Source organism: Lepidothrix coronata, unplaced genomic scaffold, assembly GCF_001604755.1.
Source record: "Lepidothrix coronata isolate B3197 unplaced genomic scaffold, Lepidothrix_coronata-1.0 Scaffold118, whole genome shotgun sequence".
Lineage (NCBI taxonomy): Eukaryota > Metazoa > Chordata > Aves > Passeriformes > Pipridae > Lepidothrix > Lepidothrix coronata.
This window is the reverse complement of record NW_016690298.1, coordinates 814,972-837,858: the sequence shown is the minus strand read 5'-3', so window position 1 is coordinate 837,858 and position 22,887 is coordinate 814,972. Positions and strand designations below refer to the sequence as shown.

At 57.7% G+C, this 22,887-nt stretch overlaps 2 protein-coding genes across 9 annotated transcripts in view; both read right to left on the bottom strand.

The window, feature by feature from the left end:
• Nucleotides 1-3,165: 3,165 nt before the first annotated feature.
• CRYBA2 (crystallin beta A2) lies at nucleotides 3,166-6,276 on the bottom strand. Its single transcript, XM_017825278.1, has 5 exons — nucleotides 6,237-6,276; nucleotides 5,468-5,641; nucleotides 4,903-5,044; nucleotides 3,712-3,854; nucleotides 3,166-3,395 (listed from the first exon to the last, which is right to left on the bottom strand). The coding sequence occupies exons 2-5, from the start codon at nucleotides 5,626-5,628 to the stop codon at nucleotides 3,248-3,250; spliced, it is 594 nt and encodes a 197-aa protein (XP_017680767.1). The 5' UTR covers nucleotides 5,629-5,641; nucleotides 6,237-6,276; the 3' UTR covers nucleotides 3,166-3,247.
• Nucleotides 6,277-21,544: 15,268 nt separating this feature from the next.
• CFAP65 (cilia and flagella associated protein 65) overlaps nucleotides 21,545-22,887 on the bottom strand; it is a 32,304-nt gene continuing 30,961 nt past the window's right edge. For 6 of the 8 annotated variants that reach the window (XM_017825426.1, XM_017825421.1, XM_017825424.1 and 3 more), the window contains 2 exons: nucleotides 22,714-22,851; nucleotides 21,545-21,945 (listed from right to left, as the gene is read on the bottom strand). In XM_017825426.1, coding sequence (XP_017680915.1) covers nucleotides 21,903-21,945; nucleotides 22,714-22,851 — 181 coding nt within the window. In that variant the 3' untranslated portion in view covers nucleotides 21,545-21,902. Of the gene's footprint in view, nucleotides 22,144-22,713; nucleotides 22,852-22,887 lie in introns of all 8 variants that reach the window. The other 2 variants (XR_001876490.1, XM_017825422.1) reach the window with 2 other exon arrangements.

The following is a 22,887-nucleotide window of genomic DNA, read 5'->3' as shown; positions in this document are numbered from 1 at the left end:
GATCCCAGCTCCCAAAAGACACATCTGTCCATGTTTTCCCCCATCATACATGGCTTCAGCTACTATATGCAGTTTTGGGGTGCTCTCAGAGGCTCTGTCCCCCTGGTCAAGAGTAGACCCTCCACCAGGACCCCACAGCTTGACGCAGCCAGGCAACGTGTCAGCAGCTTGCACCAGCTCTGCTCCACGAGTCCGGTGCTGTACAGCCAAGACTGCAACCTCTCCTGTGGTGTTTCATTGATGTCTAGTAACAGGACAAGCTCTTATGCAGGACTTAGATGAATTTCTTGAAAGTGATCATTGCAAGATATGAACCTAATGGAAACCAGAATATGGCCGTGCCAGACCCACGGTTATTATTAATACTGTAGCCAAAATGTGTCCTGCATAAAAAGGTGAGCGGTGCTCAGCTGGGCTGCCACAGCCCAACAAGGCCGATAGCGGGGGGGGGGGGGCAGCACCCAGCGTCCTCCGGGGGGGACATCCAATACGTTTAGGAAACAGGGGATCCCATGGGTGCTGAGCAGGGCTCCAGGTGCTCCACCTCTTCTGCCCATTAGGGACAAAGAGCAGATACTGGCAGGGGGAGACATGAGCAGACACGATGGTACTCCCCCCACAATTCCCCACAAATCCTGTTTAGATGTAACAGCCCTTTAAAAGTTTCTCTTCTCCCAGCTTGTCCTCTGAGCTCCCCCCGAACCTCACAGTGGGGTGTCCCAGCTCTGTAAAGCCCAGCAGCTCTGGCTGCTCCCCCCATCCCTCTCCTCCCCAGCCCTCCAAGTGCAACTCTCCCAGCAGCGGCTCTGCAGCCTCCCAGACTTGCTTTCGCTGCCTGAGTCACTGGAACGAACCGCAGGCAACGGAAAACAAGCCCCGGAGACAGCAGGGTGAGGTGGGGAGGGTGCCAGACCCGCCGAGCCGTTGTCTCCCGGCAGCCCGGGTGAATGGGATCCTCCTCCAGCAAACCTGGATGGTGGAGGGCATGGACGGGGGGTCTGGGCTGAAGGACACCGCATCAAGCTAGAGTGGGGGGAGGGTGGAAGGGTCAGGGATCAGGCTGAGAAGCAGGGTTAGGGTAGTGGGAGCTGGAGTTGGGGGTGCTTTAGAGGGCACTGGGGGTGTGGGTTCCTGGGTCCCTGGGAAAGCCAGTGAGTGGGGAAGCTTAAAGAGGGTGGTGAGGGGACTGGGGGCTTTTGGTGACCTAGGGGCAGAGGGGTGCAAAGGGGCAGGGAGTGTGAGATCCCAGGGGCTGGAGATCTCTGTGTCCATGTGGAGCTTTTGAGGACCTGAGTGATGTGACCTCAGGTTCATGGGGGAGCTGGGGCAGACCCAGAGGATGGGGGAGGGAGGGTATATGAGAAATCCAGAGAACAGGGTCCCATGTCCATGAATGAACAAGGAATTGGGCATCAGGTCTGTGGGGGATCTGGAAGATGAGGGTTCAGGTCTGTGGGGCTCCTGGGGACAGAGCCTGGACACGTGGAGTGCCTAGCTTGCAGCAGCTGCAGGCCCCTCTGGCTGCAAGCAGGCAGCCTGCCCCCCCTCCCCCCCCAGCACTCCCCCCACCCCAGATGGAGCAATAAGGACCCCAGACTTTGCAATGACCCCCACAGCCTGCCCCTACCCCCACCCACTGCAGGTGCCCGGGAGAGCTTCACCTGTGAGCCGGCGTTGTGAAGTGGAGCCAAGCTGACGTGGCTCTGTGCTGGCTGCACCTGGCCAGGTGTGCCGGAATGTGTTTGTGCAGGGGGAGAGGCCATGGGGCAGTGGCGGGGTGGGGCTAGCAGGGACATGGAGGGGACAGGGTAGGGCTGGGGGGTGCCCTGCAGCTGGGACGCCACACAGAATGGGGACACACAGGTGCTGGGGCTTCTGCATGGCCACACTGGGGTGCAACAGGAAAGAGGACGTGCAGGGACACGCTTGTGTGCACACTCATGTGTGCAGTTCACACACACATGTACATATGCTGACACACATGCCAGGACTGGGGTCTCTGCACAGGCCTGGTTGTGGGGTGTGCACACATCCACCCCCAGCCCAGTTCAGCCCAGTCTTCCAGCACCCTTCTGGAACACCCCTTGCCCCAGGTCAGGCATGCTTTTAGCAGAGTGGGCACTGGAGAACCTAGGCATTTGAGCCACCCACCAATGTTCCACCATCCTCCCATGTCCTTGGTGTGGAGAGCACCTCGGGACCAGAGGCTTGTGCCTCAGGAGGGCTTCAGGGTGCTGGAGCATGATGGAAGAGGAGAAGGAAGAGGAAGGAATGTCCTGCATGAAGGGAGAACCTGGGAACAGGGGGCCTGCACCCTAGGAGGGTTTGGGGTGATGGAGTTGGAGGAAGAGGAGGTTGGGAAAGGGTGCTGGAGGAGGAGGAGGAGGAGGCTGGGTGGGGCTCCCGATGTCCCGGAGCCGAGCCGGATATTGGCACGGATGTGCTGGCGTGGCAATGCTGGGGGAGGACACACACACCTGGATCCTAAGCGTTCTGGGAGCATCTGGGAGCATCGAGCTAAGTCCCCTACCAGCTGCAGAACACTGCCCTGAGAACCTCCTTCCCCTGACCCCTGCACCACCCACCTCCCTCCCCCAGCCCCTCTCTGACTGTGTCCCCAACCCTGACAAAACTGTGGTTACCCCATTTGTGTAAATGTTCTCTCCCATCCCCCCTCCCTTCCCCAGATGACTCCTATGCTCTTCCTCCTTCCCAGGCCCACTGCAGGCAGGAATCTCCTTCTCTCTTCCAGAGAGAAGCAGGAGGTGGTGATGCAGAGAGAGGGGACTATGAGTTCGCAGACTTTGTAGCAATCACCTTCCCTAGCACTGATCCTGGGAGGACAACTGAGGGCATGACACCCCTGGATGCTTCTTACCAGGCCACAACCCTCCTGGATGCCCTCTCCCAGCTGCAGCCCTTTCTTTGCCAAGCAAGTTAACGTTTTCCCAGCCGGAGCATCACAGCGTTGGAACTGTCCTGCATCCCCTCTACTCTTTGTGTGTGGATCAGAGGTGGGGTGCAGAGAGCTAAGCCCAGGGTAGAGGTGGCCACAGGCCCAAAACCGCCTGGAGAAGGGGAAAACCCACCTTCCACCCCTCAGAGGGTCTTCCCAGTGTGGCAGCCCCTGAGAAGCAGAGCAGAGGCAGAAACACCCGTTTTTTTGACAAATGCCTTTATTTGCTACCGGATAGAGGTCTATTGCACAGCAGCCTGGAGGCTGCAGGGCATTCAGCCCTGCCCCTGTTCAGTGCTGGACGCGGCGGATGGATTGGATCTGGTTGGTGTGGGCCTGGCTGCTGTATTCATTGTACTTCTTGAACTCGCCGTTCTGTCTGTCCCGCTCCAGCACGTACTGGTAGCCCCTGTATCCTGGGTACTGGTATGCCACCCACCTGAAGGCAGACCCTGGCTCAGAGCCTCAGGCCAGATCCTCCCCTTGCCTCCCCTCCCCTTTTTTTCTCTTTCCTTCCCCTACCCTCCCATCCCAATCCCAATCCCAGTCCCATCCCATCCCCACCCCATTCCATCCTCTGCTTGCCCTGGGAGGAGAGAGGCAGAAAACACCTCATAGCTTGGACTTTCAAGGAAAAGGTAGCAGGAAGGCATTTGGGGTCCCCCTTCCCCATCTTGGGGTTATGAAGGAGGGAGGTGCTTGCTGAACCCCTGCTCTCAGCCCCCCCGGCCCCCCACCCTGCTGGCAGGACTCACGCTCCGGAGTTCACTTTGATGGATGCCACCTCCTTGTTGCCCCAGCCCATGGCTTGCAGTGAGGGGTAGTCGTCGCTCAGCTCAAACTTGTGCCCCTGGAAGTTCTCAGCCTCGTAGAGGATGGCTTTGCTGTCATTGTGGTTCTGCAGAGGGTGATAGCTGAGGGTCAGCAGGGATGGGTTGGCTTTCACAGGGATAGGGGATGTGGCTTCAGGGTGACATGCCCCAAGGCACTGCGAAAGGCCTGGGACCATGCCCAGCTTTGGTGCAAGGCACAGGGATGCCCTTCAGCCTGTCACCCCCTCACTGGAACACCCCAGGGCTGCCCAGAAGATGCTGCTCTCATGTTCCTGTGGTCCCAATGCACAGCTGCCAGTGAGGGTGACAGTGGCTACAACCCCTGAACCCACATGGGCTCCTGCCTTCGGCATCCTCATGCTCTCTGAGGCTGCAGGAGGATTCAGGGCAAGGCAGGCTGCTGAAACAGGTCCCTTTGGCTCTGTGGGGCCTTGCTGGGTCCCAGACACCGAGGGGTTAATGGCTGGGACACTGAGCGATGCAGCACTGTCCCCCGTGCCCAGCCCCCATACGCATCTATCTGCACCGAGGAGCAGTCCTGCCAGTAAGGAGTGATCTTATCGCATCCCCTTTATTAAAGCCCGAACATATCTGCCTGGTGATTATTAAAAGTTGGGGGGGACCCCCCCGCTCAGAGGCGCAGACGTGCCGCTGCTGCGAGCACCAGTGTCTCTGCAGATGGAGCGATAGAGCTGCGTCTGCCTGGGTACGGCTCAGGTACCCTGGGCAGGAGGGGGATGGACCCTGGACCCTGAGCATCACTGCGGTCCTGCCGGCTCCTCTCTGTTCGCCCCATCCCCGGGTATCAGGGCTGGGGGACAAGACCCGGGGACCTTAGTCTGGAAGGTGATGCTCCAAAGCACAAAGCAGAAGGAGCTGGGACAGTGTTTCAGCCTAAATTTTAGCCCTAAAAAGCATCTCAGGATCACTGCAGGGAGGTGGGAGCACGTGGGTGCAGCTACTCCTCCACCTTATAAGCACCTCTGTGTGCATTTCACCCCTCCATCCCATGTCCCTGTAACTCATCCTCCAGTCTGTCCCTCCATGCTGGGCTGCCAGAAGGAGGCTCTGCCTGCCCCGAGCCCCCCCGCCACGTTTTCCCCTGTAACTCACTGCGCATTTGATGGGCCGGAAGGAGAGGAGGTGCTCGGTCCGGTAGCCACTGTTCCCACTCCAGGCCTCCCACCGGGGATAGTCACCCTTCTCCAGGATAAACTGCTGCCCCTGGTACTCAGGGTACTCAAAGCCTACCCAGCTGGAGGGGAAAGGAGGAAATCCCTCAGGGATGCGTGACACAGCCCCCAGGATCAACCAGGGGTTGCCTTCTCCTTCCCGTGTAGGGGACAGAGAAGTCCTGGCAGGTTGTGGGTCTGTCACAGAGGTTGGGGTCCTTTCTGGCAGCAAATGTCCCTTTTGAGAGCAGGACCCCTCTCCCCAGAGCCACTCCATTGCCTCCAAGCTGTGTCTTGGCTCGGCAGGGTTTCCCTGCTTAACAGATGGGGAAACTGAGGCATCACACAAGGAGCGCAAGCAGGAAGGTCTCACAGTGAGTCTGTGTCAGAGCCAAGGAAGGACTAGGGTGTTTTGGCTCCCCAGCAGCTCCCAATAGTCCCCTGGGAGCAGTGAGTTTGCTGGAGTGGGGTGTGCCAAGGGGCCGCGGGGCTGACAGGGCACTTACGGGCCAGACTCCACCTTGATGGAGCGGATCTTGCGGAAGCCACGCTCCATGATGCTGGGGCACTCCATGAGGAATTCGCAGCGCTTGCCCTGGAAGCTCTCCTCCTCCCACACCGTGATCTTGTACTGCCCCAGCGTGTCCATGGCTTCACTGCTGGTCATACGTGTCGCTCGGCTGCTGGCATAGCCCCACGCATCACCCCAGGGCAGGTGTCCACCACCCGCTCCCAGCCACTCTGCTGCCTGCCACTGAGTCTGGGGTGCCGGTGGTGCTGCCCTTACACGTCCCATGCCACTGGCCCCTCACCCTCCTAGCCTGGTATGGGGGAGACTTCCCACTCCCCTTCCCTTGGTGGTAGGGTATCTCTGTCTGGTGAACCCCACGTCGCAGGGGGAACTTGCCATGCCCCATTTTTCTGTGTGATGTACCCAGGACTGCCTCAGTTTTTCTGCTCCCCAGCTCCCAGTGATAGCTCCGGGAGTTGACTGGGTGCAGTGGCACTGTACCCGGTGCCGGGAGGCGGCAGTGACCCCCAACTCAGGCACGGGTGCGGGTGTAGCCATGGGGCAGAGCAGCCCGGCTCTTTCATCCCTCCTGCCAGAGTCCCTCCTGTGCCCGCACAGGGCACCCCTGCTGTGCCACGCAGCACCCCGCCACTTGCCCTTCCCCGCAGTGTGCGTTGGGGGGGGGAGGGCTTGATGTGGGGGGTGAAGGGAGCGTGGCAGCGCCTGTTCAGTGGGGGGCTTGGGGTCTCACAGCTGGTACTTACTTGGTCGGCAGGGCAGGGCACAGAGGCGAAGGTGGCGGTGCCGGCGCCGGCTTTTCCCCTCGCCCTTTATAGGCGGGCGCCGAAGTGCCGATGGTGCAGGCGATCAGGGCGCTGTGTCAGCAGGCAGGGGATGGGGGGGGACGGGGTACGCACCCACCCCAGACTCCGGCTGTCCATTCCACTTAGGCAGTGTGGCGAGAGCGGCCCCCCCGCGCCCAGCGGGGCTGACAATGAAAGTGCTGGGCTGTGTTTGCGCAGGGGCTCAGGGCACAATGGGCAAAGGGCCTGACGCGCCGCTTTCCTTTCTGCCCCCGGACAATGTCCCCGCTTGGCCCAGGGATTAGGGACCCAGCCTTTCCCAGGGCACCCGCAGCCTTTGCCAGGGTTGAGGTTGGTGGGAAGGAGGTGCCAGGGCGAAGCAGGGATTTGCCAGTAGGGAGCTGAGGGGCAATGATGTCCTTACGCTGGGACACAGGGCTCACATTGGGGATGCTTCTGCCCCTCTGCCTGGGGCTCTGCCACCATGGGTCCCTCCTCCGGTCAGGCTCTGCCTTGCATGTGCCAAGCTGGCAAGGGAGGGATCCAGTTTGCATGGGTAGGGCTGCGTGTGGTTTGGGAGAAGGTTAAGGTGAGTGAGAGGAGTGAAGGAGGTGCTGGAACAGGCACAACTAGGTCCATCCATGCTCTGCAATGCCCTGCAGGGGTTCCTGTTGAATCTAGACTGGACACTGATGGACCCCAACTACATCCTCACTTGTAATGCCCTGGGCATGTCCCCTGGCTTGACAAAGGGCTTCCTGGGCTCCCTGTTCACCTCCCACTGAGGCAGGGGACACCATGCACAGCAGAAGGGGACCAGCTTTGGAACAGAGCTGTGTCCTTCACTTGGTCAGTAGGGCCAGTTCCCTAACTGGAACTGCATCTTGACATGCAGATATCCCCAGTGCCTCCTACCAGGACCTGGGCTGGATAAGGCCAACACAGGCTGGAAAAGGAGTGCCGTACTGAGCTGTGAAATCCTGGGTCTCTTGGCAGCAGTGTTTCTTGAAGCATCCCTGCACAGTCTGCGGTGAGGCCAGGCACTCCCCACCTTCAGCTGGACAGGTGCCATGCTGGCCTCTGGGCAAGGGCTGGCCCAGAGCACCCCAAACCTTCCCGTGAAAACCTCAGCTGTTCAGGGGGTCCCGAGGATGAGGTCAGCACCCCAAGAGACCCCAACATTGCCAGTGATGGAGAACACAGTGTGGGCAGCTGGGGGTGGTGTTAGGACGCCTGGCATCAGCAAGAAGTGGGGACTGGGGGGTGATACCCAGGACGGGCTGGGGGCAGGACTCGTGGGTTCTCTTCATGACCCCCCCACTGCTCGACGGCACCCCGGGCAGCTTTTCTTCCCCTGCTCCGAAGTTCGGTGAAGGGCCGCGCCGATGCCTGCGGGACCCAGCAGAGGGTGCAGCCTAGCAGCGGTTGGAGCTGGCTTCAGCTCAAGAACGTTAGTGGTCCTGGGCCGGCAACAGGCGCTGGGGAGGCGACCCTCAGCTTGCGTCGCCCTGGATGCTCGTAGCAGGGAGGGGGAGACCCTCTGGGAGCTCTCTGGGGAAGCAGAAGATGGAGGAAAGCATCGGGATGGTCCCCGGAGAAGGAAGAGCATCCCGGTGCATCCCGGTGGCCCGGGGACATCTTTCAAAGTGCTGAGGGACAGGTCTGGGCAGAGTTTAGGGAAGCCATCACCTTGAGGTGTGGCAAGATCCAGAGCTAGTGCACTGCAGGGTTCCCCCCTGCTGCCACCACTCGCCTGGGCTGTGTGAGCAGAGGTGTGGGACACTGGTTAGTCTGAGGTGCTGTGCAGTGCAGGGGTGTATTACAGAGCCCCAGGACGTGGGACACCAGAGGACATGTGGGCTGTTATGGGTTGTGTGTATGGGGTGTGAGGGGCACTGCACGGTGTCCTACAGGATCTATGGGGTGCTGGTGGTGTGCTACAAGGAGCATGCAAATAGCTCAGTAATCCCCATACAACCCTTTGGATAAAAGCACTGGAGGGAGTAGGGTGTGTGTGTGCAGGACAGAAACCCAGATGCAGATTATGCCCCTTCCTTGCTACTCAGCACGTCCCACTCACTAGGATGTGCCTCACCCTCTGCTTGGTACATTCAGGGCACCATATCAGGTGACAGTGGATCAGTGGGGTCTCCCACGAGAAGCCCTCCCCCACTGCTCCCCAAAGTGCTGATGCAGCCTGTCTTCCCCGGGGCATCTTTTGCTCCTCGGGGCAGTCTCTATCACCAGCCAGCATCCCCATGGCTAGGTCACCTGCCAGCCCCCAGCCACACCTGTCCAGCTGGGGACAGGGGCAAGGGGAGGCTGGTGAGGGGGCAGGCAGCAACTCTGCTCAAGGGCAGCTGCTAATACTGGCTGTGGAGCCGGTTAGCGCTCGCACAGGGCCTCCTGCATAGGCTAATTTAATAAGGGCCCCTCATTGCTCCCAGCTCAGCCTGTTCACTATGCTAGCAAAACAGATCAGATTTCTCCATGCCACCGGGCACAGTGCAGCAGCCAAGCCTGGGGGCACAGTGCGAGCACAGGGTCACCCAAGTGCTGCACGTTAAGCCCACAGCATGCAGACATGGGTCCTGGCTGTGGGACTGGACCCTGTGCTTTGTGCAGGCACTGGTCCCAGGATAGTGAACAGCCTGAGGAGCTGAGCAGGATGATAGGCAGCCATTAGGGAGGTGAGGCAGGTGCTTCTTGGGAATCCTGATGCTAATGCCACATTCTGGGACTGATGGCAGCACACAGCCATTCCCACTGCTGTTATAAGTATCTGGGCTAGCTGACCAAGGCAGAACAGCAGTGTGTAGTCCCGCATCTGGCTGACGCTGTGACCCTCTACAAGGCCTGCTAACCTCTCTCTTCTTCTCCTCAACCCTGCTGGGGGCTGGATTGCCACCCCAGGGGGCTGGATGTCTGTGGGCTAGGCCGACCAGGAGCAGATGGAGCTGATGCTGGCCCCTGTTTGTCTTTCTCCCAGTTGCCTGGTGCTCTATTTGTTCTGGGGATGGCTTCCTGCTGCCAGGGCCAAAACAGGTGGCTTTTATTTGCAGGGTCTGGCTGATTAGATCAGGGGTGTTGTGCTGTTGCCCCCATGCAGCCTCACTGCTCCCTTTTTCCTCTCCTTTCTCCCCCACTCTCATTTCCCTGAGAAATCATTCTCCTCGGCAAGGATGCAAACATCCCCATTCCCTCCCCAATCATCTGTGCTTCAGGGCTGCTCTGAACATGGCCACGCTAAGATTGGTTAATCCCAGCCAAAACCCCTACTTCCACCTGCTGGGTCCTCAGATCCCAGAGCAGAGAGGCTTGCTGGGATGTCCAGTGCCACTTGTCTCTTCTTGAATCTTTGCTGGGCACACAGGACACACGTGTGCAGGCTTTCACCTGCTGCAAAAGCCTCCTTGCACAGGGATCCCTGGCACACACCAGCCACCCCATACACACGTGCCTCCTGTGCACTCAGCCATCCCATCCCTGCAGCCGGAAACTCCCGGGATCGCAAGAGCCTGGCAGATGTTGCTGGGATTAGCTCCCACACAGGCGTACACGCACACTGTGGGCTGCCAGCTGTTCCATGCCTGGAGAAGTCCCAGGTACTTGGGCTCCCCTGTGGCAGAGCTTGGCAGGTACCCGCTGTAGCTCCTGCTGAACCCAGGGCAGGATGAGTAGGAGAGGAACCCCTGGGGACCAAGATGATGACTGGTTTCTGCATACTCTCATCAATGACCAGAGAAGAGCAGGGATGTGGTGGAGAGCGCAGCAAGTGGAACATAATGCAAGGGGTACCCACACATTCTCACTCACAGCTGGGTCTTGCAAACAACTGGCTGAGGTTGTTATCCATGCAGCACACCTAATCCCAGCTTCAGCTATCCCCAGGCACCCATGACTCTCAGCCAGCCACCACTGCCCCACTGGGACTGGCTCTTCAGACCTGCCTACCTGCTGCCCCCACTGGCACCCTGGCCACTCCAAGTATGCTGCTTAACCCCTCCCTGTGGGACCACGGGTGCCCTGTGACACCCACAGCTCCAGAGGTGCACCTGCAACAACCCACCAAGATAAGGATACTCACAGGGACACATGTTCACCCCGTTCCACCCATCCATGACCTGATCCTGGCTGCCCCCAGTATGGAGGTGTGCTTAGTCCCCAACTCTGCCAGCCTTGCTCGGTCCCCAGGAACTGCTAAGGGAGCTGTGGCCTCACCTGCCTGCTCTCCACTGTTCCCATGGGGACTAATCCTACCTGAAGGTCAGGGAGGCTCCGCCAGCTGCTCACCTCCTGCCTGTGGATTAAAGCCTGAGTGTGAGCAGGTGGCAACTGTCTCCCTAGGCTGGCCCATTCCTGGTATGGGACTGACAACAGCATAAAACTCAGCTAGGCAGCTCTAAAAGGGACCCAAATATGGCAGGTCCCTTGCAGCCTAAGGTGTCCCCCCATCATACCCTACCCAGAAGGGGGTGCCAGGCACTGGGGCAGAGCAGCAGTACTGGGGCAGTATCTGGTCCTCTGGTCCAGATCCTGACCTGAAATGCAGCCAGCTGGTGCCAGCCACTACGACCTCCTGCTTGTTACCATAGGTAACCACAGCCTGGCACCCCCAGGGCACCCCATCACTTCAGTGTCCTGCAGAAACCTGCTGGCCCCCACAGAGTGCCCAGTGCAGACCAGTCAGGGGAGTGGTGATGAAGACAGGGAAGCATGCCCACCCCACACTCAGCCTGTCATGGATGCAGTTGCTGATGCCTCTCCTTAAGTACCTTGTATCATATTTGGAGGAGTATTATGGGTAAGCACAGCTTCCCAGATCCCAGCTTTACCTATAGCACCTAGGGTGTTGCCATGGGGGTGCAGAGTACAAGGTCAGGGCTGGCAGCCCCTGGCAGCCTCAGAGGCAGGAGATGCCAGCTCAGCCATTGCCTGGCCAAGGTCCCAGTTCACCCTGGTGCTCCTCCACTCCCTTGTTGGCTACATCTGTAGTGCCAGGTGCCCCAAGCCTGGGTGACGCTCGTCCAGGAGGCAGATGAAAGGCTGGCAGTGGCAGGTCCCCTCCTCCCCCAGCTCTGAGGATCAGCGCAGGCGGGGGCTGAGCCACGCGCTGCTGCAAGAACAGAACATCCTGCCTCGGGGCTCCCCAAGCCAGCAATAGCTGGTCAAGAAGCAGCAGCCCTGGCACCCTGCTCAGTGTCCATCTCCTGGGCAGGTGGCTCATGTTTTTCCCGGGGTCACCAGCTGGCCCCGGAGAGAGGAGCCTGATCGCTCACCCCTTCCCTGGATGCCCCATGGGAGGATGAGGCTGATGTATGCCAAAATGCAGGACTAGTACAAGCTCTGGGTTTTTCCCCACAGCACACTGGGTCCTTCAGCAGGGGTGAAGGAACCCCCTTATCCCTTTTGCTTATAGGGGTTCAGAGGCATTTCTTGGGGCAATGATAAAACATGTCCACTCACCCCAGTGGATTGCGGGTGCAGGGGGAGGATACCAGACTGTACCTATGCTGTGCCTGATGCTTCCCACAGCCAGGAATGGGCTGGGGTGGGCAGAGTTGCCTGTAGTTTCACCACAGCAGAATGAAGCTCTCCCCTCCACCCTGCCTAACAGATAGCAACAAGCTTGTCCCAGAGCCAGTAGGACTGAAGACTGCCTCTCCTCATGGCGTTTATTTGTGGGGGATGTGTGGGGTGGACCCATTGCCTGGGGACGATATCTGAAGCTACAGCCTGGCACAGGGAGCGCAGGACCCCAGCACAGAACCAGGGCATTCCCTGTGCTCTCTGCCCCAGGTCTGCCCTTGGCCAGGAGCAGGTTGACTGGCTGGAGACAATCATGGGGTGCTCAACAACACTCTGACCTCCAACATTAGCCCCTCCCCAGGGACACAAGCAGTCTATCTCCTTGTGCAAATTGGCTAGGTACCCACGGTGGTGCTGGAACAGATGGATTTTCAGTGGTAGGGAGCCCTTGCTCTGCCTGGGCACCTTCTCCAGGTACAGCAGAGCTGTGACAAACAGGGTGGGGGACAGTCGAGGTCTAGGGGTGCCTACACCACCCTAGTTCTCGGCCTCTGGGGCGCCCACGCAGCCCTGTGTGCAATGGCAGCTCTGGGCTGATCCGCTCCAGGGTGCTGGGGTGCAAAGGACAACCAGCTGCCTCTGCCACATCCTGGGGCAAAGCAGTGCCTGCCCCAGGATGGCACACCCCATCCGGGCTGGGCAGGACACACGGCACCCTGCGGGCAGCCAGCAACAGCACACACCTCTGCTCACACCCACACCTTCACCCGATGCACACACACCAGGACACAAAGCAGCGAGCACAGCAGGGCGCAGCCAGCGCCACACGTTCAGCTCAGCAGGAGCACACACACATGCACTCACAGGGCAGCGATACACCAGCTCTGCCCTGCCTGCCAGGGAGGGCACACAGACGTGTGCACAGCAACACACACATGTTAAAACACATATTCAAATACATAAGCATGCATGCACTTACACACCTCTGTGCAACTACATCTATGTGCAAGTGCAAACCTGGGCACTCGTGTCTCCCCAGTGCTCCTCCTGGTTCAGAACTGTGCCATGGAAATCCCTAGCCCATGTTCCAAGGTCCCCAAATCCATGCTACCGGCCACGCAGAGCCTGGGACTGGGTGGACAGCACCACCCAGCACAGGCAGCAGCACCCCACTATGCCTCATCCCTTGCCAGCTGGTCACAGCCCTTGGCACCAGCGCTGGCTCTGATGTGGTAGATGTGAGTGTTTAAAGCCCCTAGCTCTGCCCACCTGGAGGAGCAGCTCACCCTTGGGTGCTAACCCTGCCAAAGGGCCATACCCCAGCCAACACAGCCCACAGGGCAATGTGGCTTCCTGGGGCCACTTCCAGCTTTGAAGGGTGTCATGACTTCCCAGTGCCACTGCAATGGCAGAGCTGGGACAGGGAGAGCAGGCTGGGAAGATGGTGGGGAGAGGGGATTTCTAGTGCTGCTTCTTGAGGTCGTTCCCTTCCCAAACTGGGACACACGTGATGCCCTGGGCACATTCCTGCTGCTGGTGCCAGCACAGGGTCCGGCTTTCTGGCTGCAAAGCCAAAAAATTGCTTTTCTGGAGTATCTGGGCTATTATCTACAGGTTGGAACATGGGTCCCATGGTGTACTGGGTCATGCTAGGGAATAAGACAGCCCAGTGGTGCTTGAGCCACCAAGGGAAAGCAGAGGTGGCATGGTAGTATCTCTGCAGCCCTGCTCTGCCAGATACCATCTCTGCCAGGCTCTGCCCCCACAGGAACACACGTGCAGTGACTGGAGCACATGGGCAGCAGGGTCTGGTTTTGCTCAGAGTTATTAATTGTGTTCTGTTTGATCCCAGCCTGAATGGGGCAGCTGCAGGGGGTTGTGCATATCAGGGTATGTGTTGTGCTTTTGCAGCTTTTCAACTTCGCCAGGACTGGTAGAAGAAGACACAGAGCCTGGAGACATGGCCCCAAGGGGCCCATGACCACCATGATGGTCAAACACCACACCACCTGGAGGCTGCTCCCAGGCTAGGATGCACACTTAGCTCTGGAGAGATGCAAGGAGTACAGCAACCTCGGAGATGCTCTTTGATTTTGGTCCTTTCCTACACCACCTGTTGGAAACTTCCCAAGCATCTGCCCAGACAGGGAGCCTAGGAGGTGCCCCACCTCCATCCCTTGCAGGGGCACCCCAAGGAGGCTATAGGGCTCTCCTGCTCCAGGGCAGGGGCTGCTAAACCTTGTCCTGTGCATAGATTGGATGGGGGTGAGGGAAAGCAGCAGGAATGTTCCTGTCCCTCTGCACACTCCTGAGCTCCTTCACCCTCAGCCTCTCCTCCCTCCACACTGAGTGGATGGGCTAAGCTTTCACAGCATTTGCAGAGAGGCTGCAGAAAGGCTCAGGATGCACCTGTAAACTGAGAGCATCCCAGAGTGTAGTGGGACCAGAATGGGATCCTGTGCTACAGAAACACCTGTACCTGAGGGCGAAGCAGAAGCAGCTCAGGGCTGACAGAGAAATTGCAGGCAGAGCAAGGCACAGACAGCAGGGAGGTGGGGGATCTTTCCACTCCCAAACAACATCCTGAAGTGGGAGGAAAGCAGATCCACTGCTGTCCCATCTCCTAGCTGTCCATCACTCCCTGCAGTCTCCATGGTGCTTGGAGCAGCCCTGGGCTCTGAATGTCTTCACTGGCTGCAAGGGAACAGGGATGGGATGGGAAACGGGATGGGATGGGAAATGGGATGGGACAGGAAACGGGATGGGACAGGAGTCCAGGTCAAGCACTAGCGCTTTGAGAGCAGGGCAAGCAGTGGGCAGGGCTATCCTGGAAGAGACCCACCAGCTTGCCAGAGTCACCCCACATACCCTTCCACAACAAGCATAGGCAGAGGGATTGCCATCAGCAGAAGCTGGCACCTGGTCTGCAGGCTGAGGGTGAACAGCAGGCAATACCTTCCCGAGGAAGGGCTGGTAAGTGCAGCTCCTGGGAGTGGACCAGGGCAGAGGTGTGCAGGAAAGGATGTAACATCCCTCATCCTCTGCCCTGACCCCCACTGCCGGCTCCTACCTTCCCTCCCCGCTGCACTGTGTCAGCAGCTAAAGCTCCCTTGGCGCCAGCAGCTAAAGCTCCCTTGGTGCCAGCAGACCATTGAGACCTACCTGGGTATTTGGCAGAGCCTAGCAAGCTCCACCCATGGACAGAACTGTGCCAGGGCTCTCTGTGCCTGCCATGGCTCCACAGTGCTGCTGGGGCCAGGCTGCCCTTCTCCACAAGGCTGCTGCAGGCAGCAGTCAGTCACACAGGCCGGATGCGTGTGTCTAGCATGTTACATATGCCTGTCATGCCATGGGCACATGGACATGGGTCTTGCATGCCACAGCCTGCAAAACTGAGTGCCAGAAATGCCCTGTATACCAATGCCACATGAGTCCCGTGTCCCGCACATGTGCAGGTCCCATGGTGTTCGTGCATGCTGCGTGTGGATTGCATCATCTGTGTGCACTGCCTGTCCATCGCTTCACGCATGTGCCATACACAAGTCAAACGCTGCATGCATGTGTTTGAGTGAGATTGCATGTTGTGCGTGTCCCTTGTGCGCTCCGCTCCCCACCTGGGCTGTACGTTCATCCTGGCATGCGTGCTGCACACCTGCTTGCACATCCTGCGGGGGTTGCAAGCACGCATGTGCTCCCTCCATGCGGGCGCACGGACACGCTGGACACGCAGCAGCGGAGTGCGGTGGTGCGGTGCATGAGCGCCAGCCGTGCACTTGCAGATGGGCTGGACCTGCCTAACGCGAGCCGAACGAACAAAACGTTCAGGTCAGGTCTTGCACGTGGGGCTCGACGCCAGGCAAGTGCAGAGTTGCTCCGAGTTTGGATAGTGTGGGCTGGAGGGGTGCACTGCCATGCACTGTTGGCAGCCCCTTCCACACCCTTCCTCCTGAGCTGGGTCTCTCCAGGCTGGGAGCCGGTGTCCTTGCTGCACCCGCTGCTCCAAACCAGCTCCTCCGGGGATAAAGTCTGGAAGGTAGATGCTTGACACCTGCTGCCTGGGAAAGCCAAACAGAGCAGGGGCGGGTTAAACTGGCACGGTAGGGTGGGAAAACAGGGAAGTGAGGGAAGAAAGGAAGGAAGAAAGGAAGAAAGTAAATGGAGAAGGGGAGGAGAATGAAAAGGATTGGAAAATACAGGTGAGAGAGAAGGGAAGAGTTAAGGGAAGGGGACAGGCTGGACAGCGTCCCCTGAGCCCATCCCTTTCCTCCACAGGAGTTCGGGGGTGCGACCAAGCTCCCAGTGCTTGTTCCGGGGAAGCCCCCAAGATGTTCTCCATGCCCAGAGCCCTGCTCCCAGCCAGGCAGGCAGGACCCTGGCCAAGGTGTGCTGGGCTATAGCAGCTCACCTGGCTCCGGTGACACGCTGGCAGCTGTCAGGTGAGCGGCTTCACCTTCCCCTGCTGGCTCACGAGCAGAAAATGAGGGTGACGCTGGCTGGATGGGGCTTTTATAGTCCTGATAAAAATAGCGCTGGCTGGCCGATGATCGGGGGGCCGGAGAGATGTGACTGAGCAGAGACAGGCGAGAGGGCTGGGCTGGCGGCAGCGAGCCTTCTCCCCTGCACACCTGTCACAGCTCTGTGTTTGCTCAGAGCAAATATTGACCCAGGGAAGGCAGGCTGGGCAAGGGAGGCGATTAGCCCACCAAGATTAGAGGCAGAGCAGGTCTCTATGCAAACTCTCCAGGGCTGCCTTTGTTAATGGGAGCCTGATGGGCTGATAGGAGTCAGGAGCCTGGGTGCTGGGGTGGTGGGGAGGAGGAGGTGGGGGGGAGAGGAGGAGACATTCATTAACCTGCGCTGGAACAACACCAGCTGTCACTTTTCCACCCACCTGCCTGGCTCACTTTGCAGCAGGGGATGAGAGGAGAGCAGGGGGCCTGGGGAAGCAGGTGTGAGGGTACCCTACCTAGGCAGCTCTGGGATAGCGGTGGCTTGCTTGCAGTGTTTTGGGCTGCTGAAAGGTGAGGGAGCACTGAGATTTTCTGAGGGCAGAAAAGCAAATCTAGTACCTACCCCAAGCAGTCTGACACTGAGTGCCAGTTACAGCAAAGACTCTGTGGCCCTCACCCCAATCCCCCTACTCATGCTGAAAATCCCCTGGGCACACTCTGGTGATGCTCACACTTCATTTAGAGAAGCCCACAGACCTCTGAGCCAGGCAGCAAAGCAGAGCTCAACAAAACTACCTCTGCTCGCTATCTTTGGGAGTGTTCCCAGCATGGCCACACGGGCCAGGAGCCAGCTGTGCTAACGCAGCCACAAGAACAGGATGTGTTTCACTCCATGTGCATATGCCTCCCGGTGGGGTCACTGCATCTCAGAGTCACAGCACTCCTGCATCCTGGCTGTGTCACTGCCCAGCGGGGTAACCAGTGCAGACATCCCCATGCTGGCTCTGGGGGGCAGTGTGCAGAGCTCATGGGACCAGAAGTTTAGACACACTCCTGCGGTGCCCAGCCACGCTGCTCAGCCCTGACGGTCCTCTGCTGATCTCAGCCACAGACTGCAGGAGCTGGGCTATCTCTCTCGATTACTCTGGCACCCACAGCTCCCTGGATAACAGAGCATGAAGTGCAGCAGCGGTGCCAGGAGAAGCTCCTTTGTGCAAGTGCACTGGCCTGTTTGTTTGTGTAGATGGGTGTGTTTGCGGGTGAGGAAGGGGGTAGCACTGCTTTAACCCACACGGTGGACACCTGCAGGAATCCTGGTTCTGGGTGTGCTTTAGAAACCGTCACCATCCCTCTTTCCAGAGATGGAGTGTGCTTGCAGGTTGCAGTAAATGGATTCCCAAATGTAGGTGGGTAGTGGCAGATCCTTAGCAGCCAGTGTCACCCAACTCTTCCTCCTTGGAGATTTGACCCTCTCAGAGTGAGGATTTTGAAAAGCAGGCTTCATCCCTCCTGCCTGCTGCTGCCTCTGCAGGTTGGGGTCCCCCAGGCCTGGCACTGGGAGGGGCTGGAGTGATGCCAACTTGCTGACCTTGCTCATCGTAATCCTCTTTTTCCGTAGTTTTGGCAGCAAAGGAAATGCAGTATCACTGCTAGGCTGGGTTGTGGTGCAAAGAAAAAATGTGATGTTCCTCTTCCTTTTGATGCTGTACAGGCTGTGATGCTTGGACTTGCATATTTCTCCTTTCCTAGTGTGTGAAATGCACTGGACAGGACTCTCACCTCTCCCGGCCATGCACCAGCAGAGCGGAGCAGCAGCTCTTGGCATAGTTGATTGGCTGCCCCCTCTATTTCTGGAGAAGCCGAAAAAAACCCCAAACCACACAGGTGCTGCTGCAGTTCCAGCAGACATCTCCAAGCTTGTGTGCTGTGCCAGAAATGCTTTCTCACCCCAACCTCTCTCCTGCAAGGGCAGGGCCTCACCACTCACCAAATAACAGCAAATACTGTCCTCGCAGGGCTGCCCTATGGAAACCAGGAGAAAACCAGGTCCCTCGAGCTTGCAGAGTGCCCTGCACTGGACTGCTGTCCCGGGGAATGTCTTTCACCTGCCCTGGCTATGGCATCTCTGAGGCAGCCTCTACCAGCTTGTGCTCTTCCCTGCCAGGCAGGCGGGCAGAGCCAGGACCAAGCCCTTGTTTGTGCCCCCAGCAGGGCTGGCCTTGGAAAGGCAGGCTCAGCCTCTCCTCGCAGCAGCCAAGGGCTTGTGCTGCCTCACTTTCCCATGAAGACAAACTTGCTCACATCAGAGCACCTCTCCTGTCCATCAGGAGCCGTTGTGGTGCCCTGGCCTGACCTGACCCCACTCCCAAATACCAAAGCAACACAGCGGAGCCAGCAAAGCTCAGTATTTTGGAGATGGGAGGCCAGGGATGAAGAGTCTTTGCACAGCTCTTCCAAAGGCTTCAGAAGGATCACCCTCATGGTTTTACTCTTCAGACTTAGCCCTGCCTGCACAGACACTGTAGACTGGTCAGGGCAGGACTTTTCCAGGTTCCTACCTGGAATATAGGGGGAGAAGGAGCTGATTCCAACCAGAGGTTGTGCACACTGGCAGCAGGGTACCCAGGGGACTGTCTCCTAACATTGCCACCTCCCCCACATAGGCAGAGACCCACCAAGTAGGTCTCTGCAGGGGATTCAGGTTGCCCAGCTGCAATGGGACAGCAGAGCCTTACAGATTCTCTGTCAGGGAAGCCCAAGAGCAGCTTTGTTCCCTTCCCTTTATCTCCTGGACAATGGCACGATTCAGCAGGTGTTAAATGTTTTAATGGGATTCAGGATAGCTTCTGTTGCCCACCTGCCCCAAGGCCATTTCACCCCTCCCTGGGAGCCAGAAGTAACAGCCAAGAAGAAAAGGCCTGTTGTGTGATGCATTAACTGCCTGATGACTGAGTGCTCCTGATAAGTCCAACAAGGAGAGGGGGAGTCCCATTAGCTTGTGAAGCTTACGCTTGGCCATCCCGAAGCTTGTCGAATACCTGCTGGCAGCCTGGCCTGAACACCAACCCCAGCCCCGTAGAAACATCACTCATCACCAGTGGGAAGGAGCAGGACCCGTATCTACCATATTTCTCTTAGAGAGATGTGCATTAGAAATGTAGCTGCGTTGGAGCAGGGGCCCAATCCAGCCCTGGAAGACAGTACAACAAGCTCAGACTTCCTCCTGCTTGAGACCCAAATGTGGTTAGCACAGACAGACCTTCTTGCCTTTTCTGGGAGCTGAGCTGGGCCGTGGGTCTGGCTCTACTACAGTCCCACAGTTCATTGCCCTTGGCAGTGGGTACCAACAAAGCCTCTTGCTATGGGAAAAGCCCTCCCTGCCAGCTCTGCACATCTCTGCCCACTCTTCACCTCACCATTGCCCCCAAGATCCAAGTGAGGGAGAAGCCCCCTGCGTGAGTCCATTTCTGTAGGCTCCCCACTCTGCAGAGCTCACCCCAGGCAGTGCCTGGGGGTGATGTTGTCTCCATTTGCCAAAGGGACAGCTGTGTGGCTTGGTCGCAAGTGTTTTCCAAAACCAGGGCCAGGGTCTAGTTTTTAGCCTGCGAAGAAGAAGCAGGAATTTCCACAATCTGGGAAAGAGGCTGTCCCCAGTGTATTTGTACTTTAGGATGAGGATAAAAGGAGCAAAAGTGTGACAGCTGCTACTGTCTTTGCTTAGTGTATGCAACAAAGTGATTCTGGTTGACAGGCACCAGAGATGACATACCACCGTCTCACAGCCCCTGCAAAAAGCTAAGTGGAGGAAAATTTCTCTCAGAGGTGTAGGTAGCTCTCAGACCTGACTCACACATTGCTTAAGGCACCATCTTAGGGCTCTCTCCTGGTACAGTGATGCTTATAAGAGAAGTGAATTTACCTCTGATAGTGCTCCAACAGGCAAGTAGAGTGTGAGTTCTGTTTTCTCCAAGTCCAGGCTGTGTTCAGCAGAGAAGAGTGAGAAGGATAGAAGCTTTAATGACAAAAAAAATCATTCCCTGAACATGTGACTGCATTTGAGCTTCATCCATTCACTTTTGGGTGTTACAGCAGACTAACTCACAGCATTTGCCATATTAACTCCTCCAGGCAGAGGAGTTAACAGTGATGCAGCCCAGGCAGCATCAGATCACTCTGGAGGTCTGAGGATGGACAAACTAGGACTATCCTGTCTCCACTGCTCTAAGCTGATCCTTGGGCTCCTGCAGGCAGCTGGATTCAACCTGCTTTAGGCAAGGGTGAGGCTTCTGCCCCTGCCTGTGTCATCCACTTGGGAAGCTTGTCACAGGACTACAGAGCATCTGCAGTGAGCAAATCCTAGTGAGGAGCCTGGATCAAGCAGAATCACCCCAAGTGGACTGAACAGCCAGGCACCACTGCTGCTTGAGCTGTGGAGGAAGGAAGTGGTTCCCTATTACCTGGTCAGCACTAGTCACAGTCCAGAGGAAGACAGACAGACTGCTGTGACATAGGAGACCTGGCACCCAGAGTGCTGGGGAGGGAAGAGAGGGTCTGCACTTCTCATGAGAAGGATCCAGGACCCACGTGAAGGCCTGAGGCACTTAGGCTGAGCTCAGGAGCTGGCAGTGCCTCTGCTGTACAATAGGAACAGCTCAGCCCTGAGGCTTAATAACGGTTACACACACAGGGCTCCTGCGTGAAGCGGAGCTTTGTTGGGTGAAGCTGGGTGAGCTGTGGTACCGCCAGGCACAGCAGGCATCTGCCCTCTGCTGAGCAGGGCAAAAGCCCTCTCCAGCTCCTCGTGCACAGTCTTCTCTTGGGCTGCAAGGGAAGAAGATGCAGCTCTGGTCTTGGCTGGGTCCTGGCACTGGACAACAGGGCAGGAGAGTTTGGAGGGAAACACCAGCTGCATTCTCACCAGAGCTGGGCAGCTGTGCGAGTCCAGCGTTGCAGAGCCCATAGCAGGGTTGCAGAAGAGGGGACGTGCTGCAAACCAAGCCCCATTGCCTGGTACAGCCATCCTGAAGGTTCCACCTGGGAGCAGCAGCTGGGGCCCAGCATCAGCCTCTGCGCCGGCTGCTGGGATTTCTCACAACTCACACTGCCACCTCCCGGCTGTGACAAACCCGCTCCTTCACTGCGACACCTACTGCAGCCTGACAAACCCCCCCAAGCCAGGCCAAGGCTCAAAGCATGCCCTTCCCCAGGTGACAGCCTTGCAGCTTGAAAAGCAAAGACCTTGTCCAGGGTGCTCACAAAAACAGACACATGAATTATATATGTTACACGCTGGTGTCTGTGTCCAGAGGCCAAGTTGCTTTTATTTGGCTGCTCAGTGTGCTGATGGTGCTGCAGCTGCCTCCTCGGGCTGGTCGCTGTAAGGGGAACCTGCAGCCATCACTGGAGCAAGGAGGGGAGGAGGATTCAGTACCTGCATCCTACTGATGTCGTCAGGGGCTTATCATCTCATTGCCCAGCTGTCAGTCTGCATTTCAAAGTCAGTCAGCTACATTTCAAAGCAGATTCCACTCCTTTCCCAGCTGGTACAGACTGGGACAAGTGGTAATTGTCACAGAGGTTTTCCGTGTGCTCCCTGTAGCACAGAGTTCTTCTCCAATGATGTGGCCAGCCACAGAAAGGAGAGATCTCACAAACTCTGCTGTGGAGTTGTCAGAGGATTCATATTGGAGCTGAGAACATAATCAGTACATACCTCCTCAGAGGCAGCCAGCATGCTGAGCTCAGGTCATGGTTTGGGAGGGTCAGAGTTGCTCTGGACATCACAGGGACAGGATGAAGAATGGAGAGAGCTGATGTGCTTGAAGAGCTCAAGCAGCACAGTGCCCAGCAACTATGCTCTGGTGGTTGGGGGGGCCGGATTGGTGACTCTGAAGAAGAGATTGCAGCTCTGGTGATGACATCTCCATCCAACAACCCTCTCCCATCAACTTTCAATCCCATCTTCCTGCAATTCTGTCCAAGCTGGGGCAAACTCTCATGCTTTGTCCTCAGCCTCAAATCTACTTCTCCCACCAATGGCCATTCCTTTAACCTAACTAGATCCCACACCATCTTGGACTACAAAAGCTTTGCCCCCTTTCTGCTGTCAGAAGCTGTGCTGCCTGCTACTTTGACTCCTTCTCCCATAGGACCATCCTTGTGCTGGGCTCTCCAGTGTGTCAGGCCAGCTGTTCACCCATAGGGCCATGGCCTAGAACTGCATAAGGGTCTCAGGTCCACAGAAAGGATGTGTCATTACCATCTCTGCTCTGTGGGTCAGGACAAGTCAAGAAGGGGCAGTGACTTTGAGAGTGGATTTCCCCCTTGTGCACAGGCAGCCTTGGCATTGATAGGCAGGGATTCAGCTAATCCACAAGGTCTAAAAATGGGCTGTGCTTCAGCCTGACATGTTAAGGACAGGTCCTGTACCCCATCAGAACACAGATATACTCTGGTACCTTCGGGAAGGGCTGGGGGGTAGAGCAATGACCCTGGGCCGGGCTGTCAGCACCACCTCCCCACGACTGGCTTCAATCAGGATATTCTGCAGTGTGTTTTCCAGCACCAGCTCCACGAGGTTCCCAACAGCCGGCTGCCTAGAGGCACAGAAGTACACGCAGAGGACAGCTATC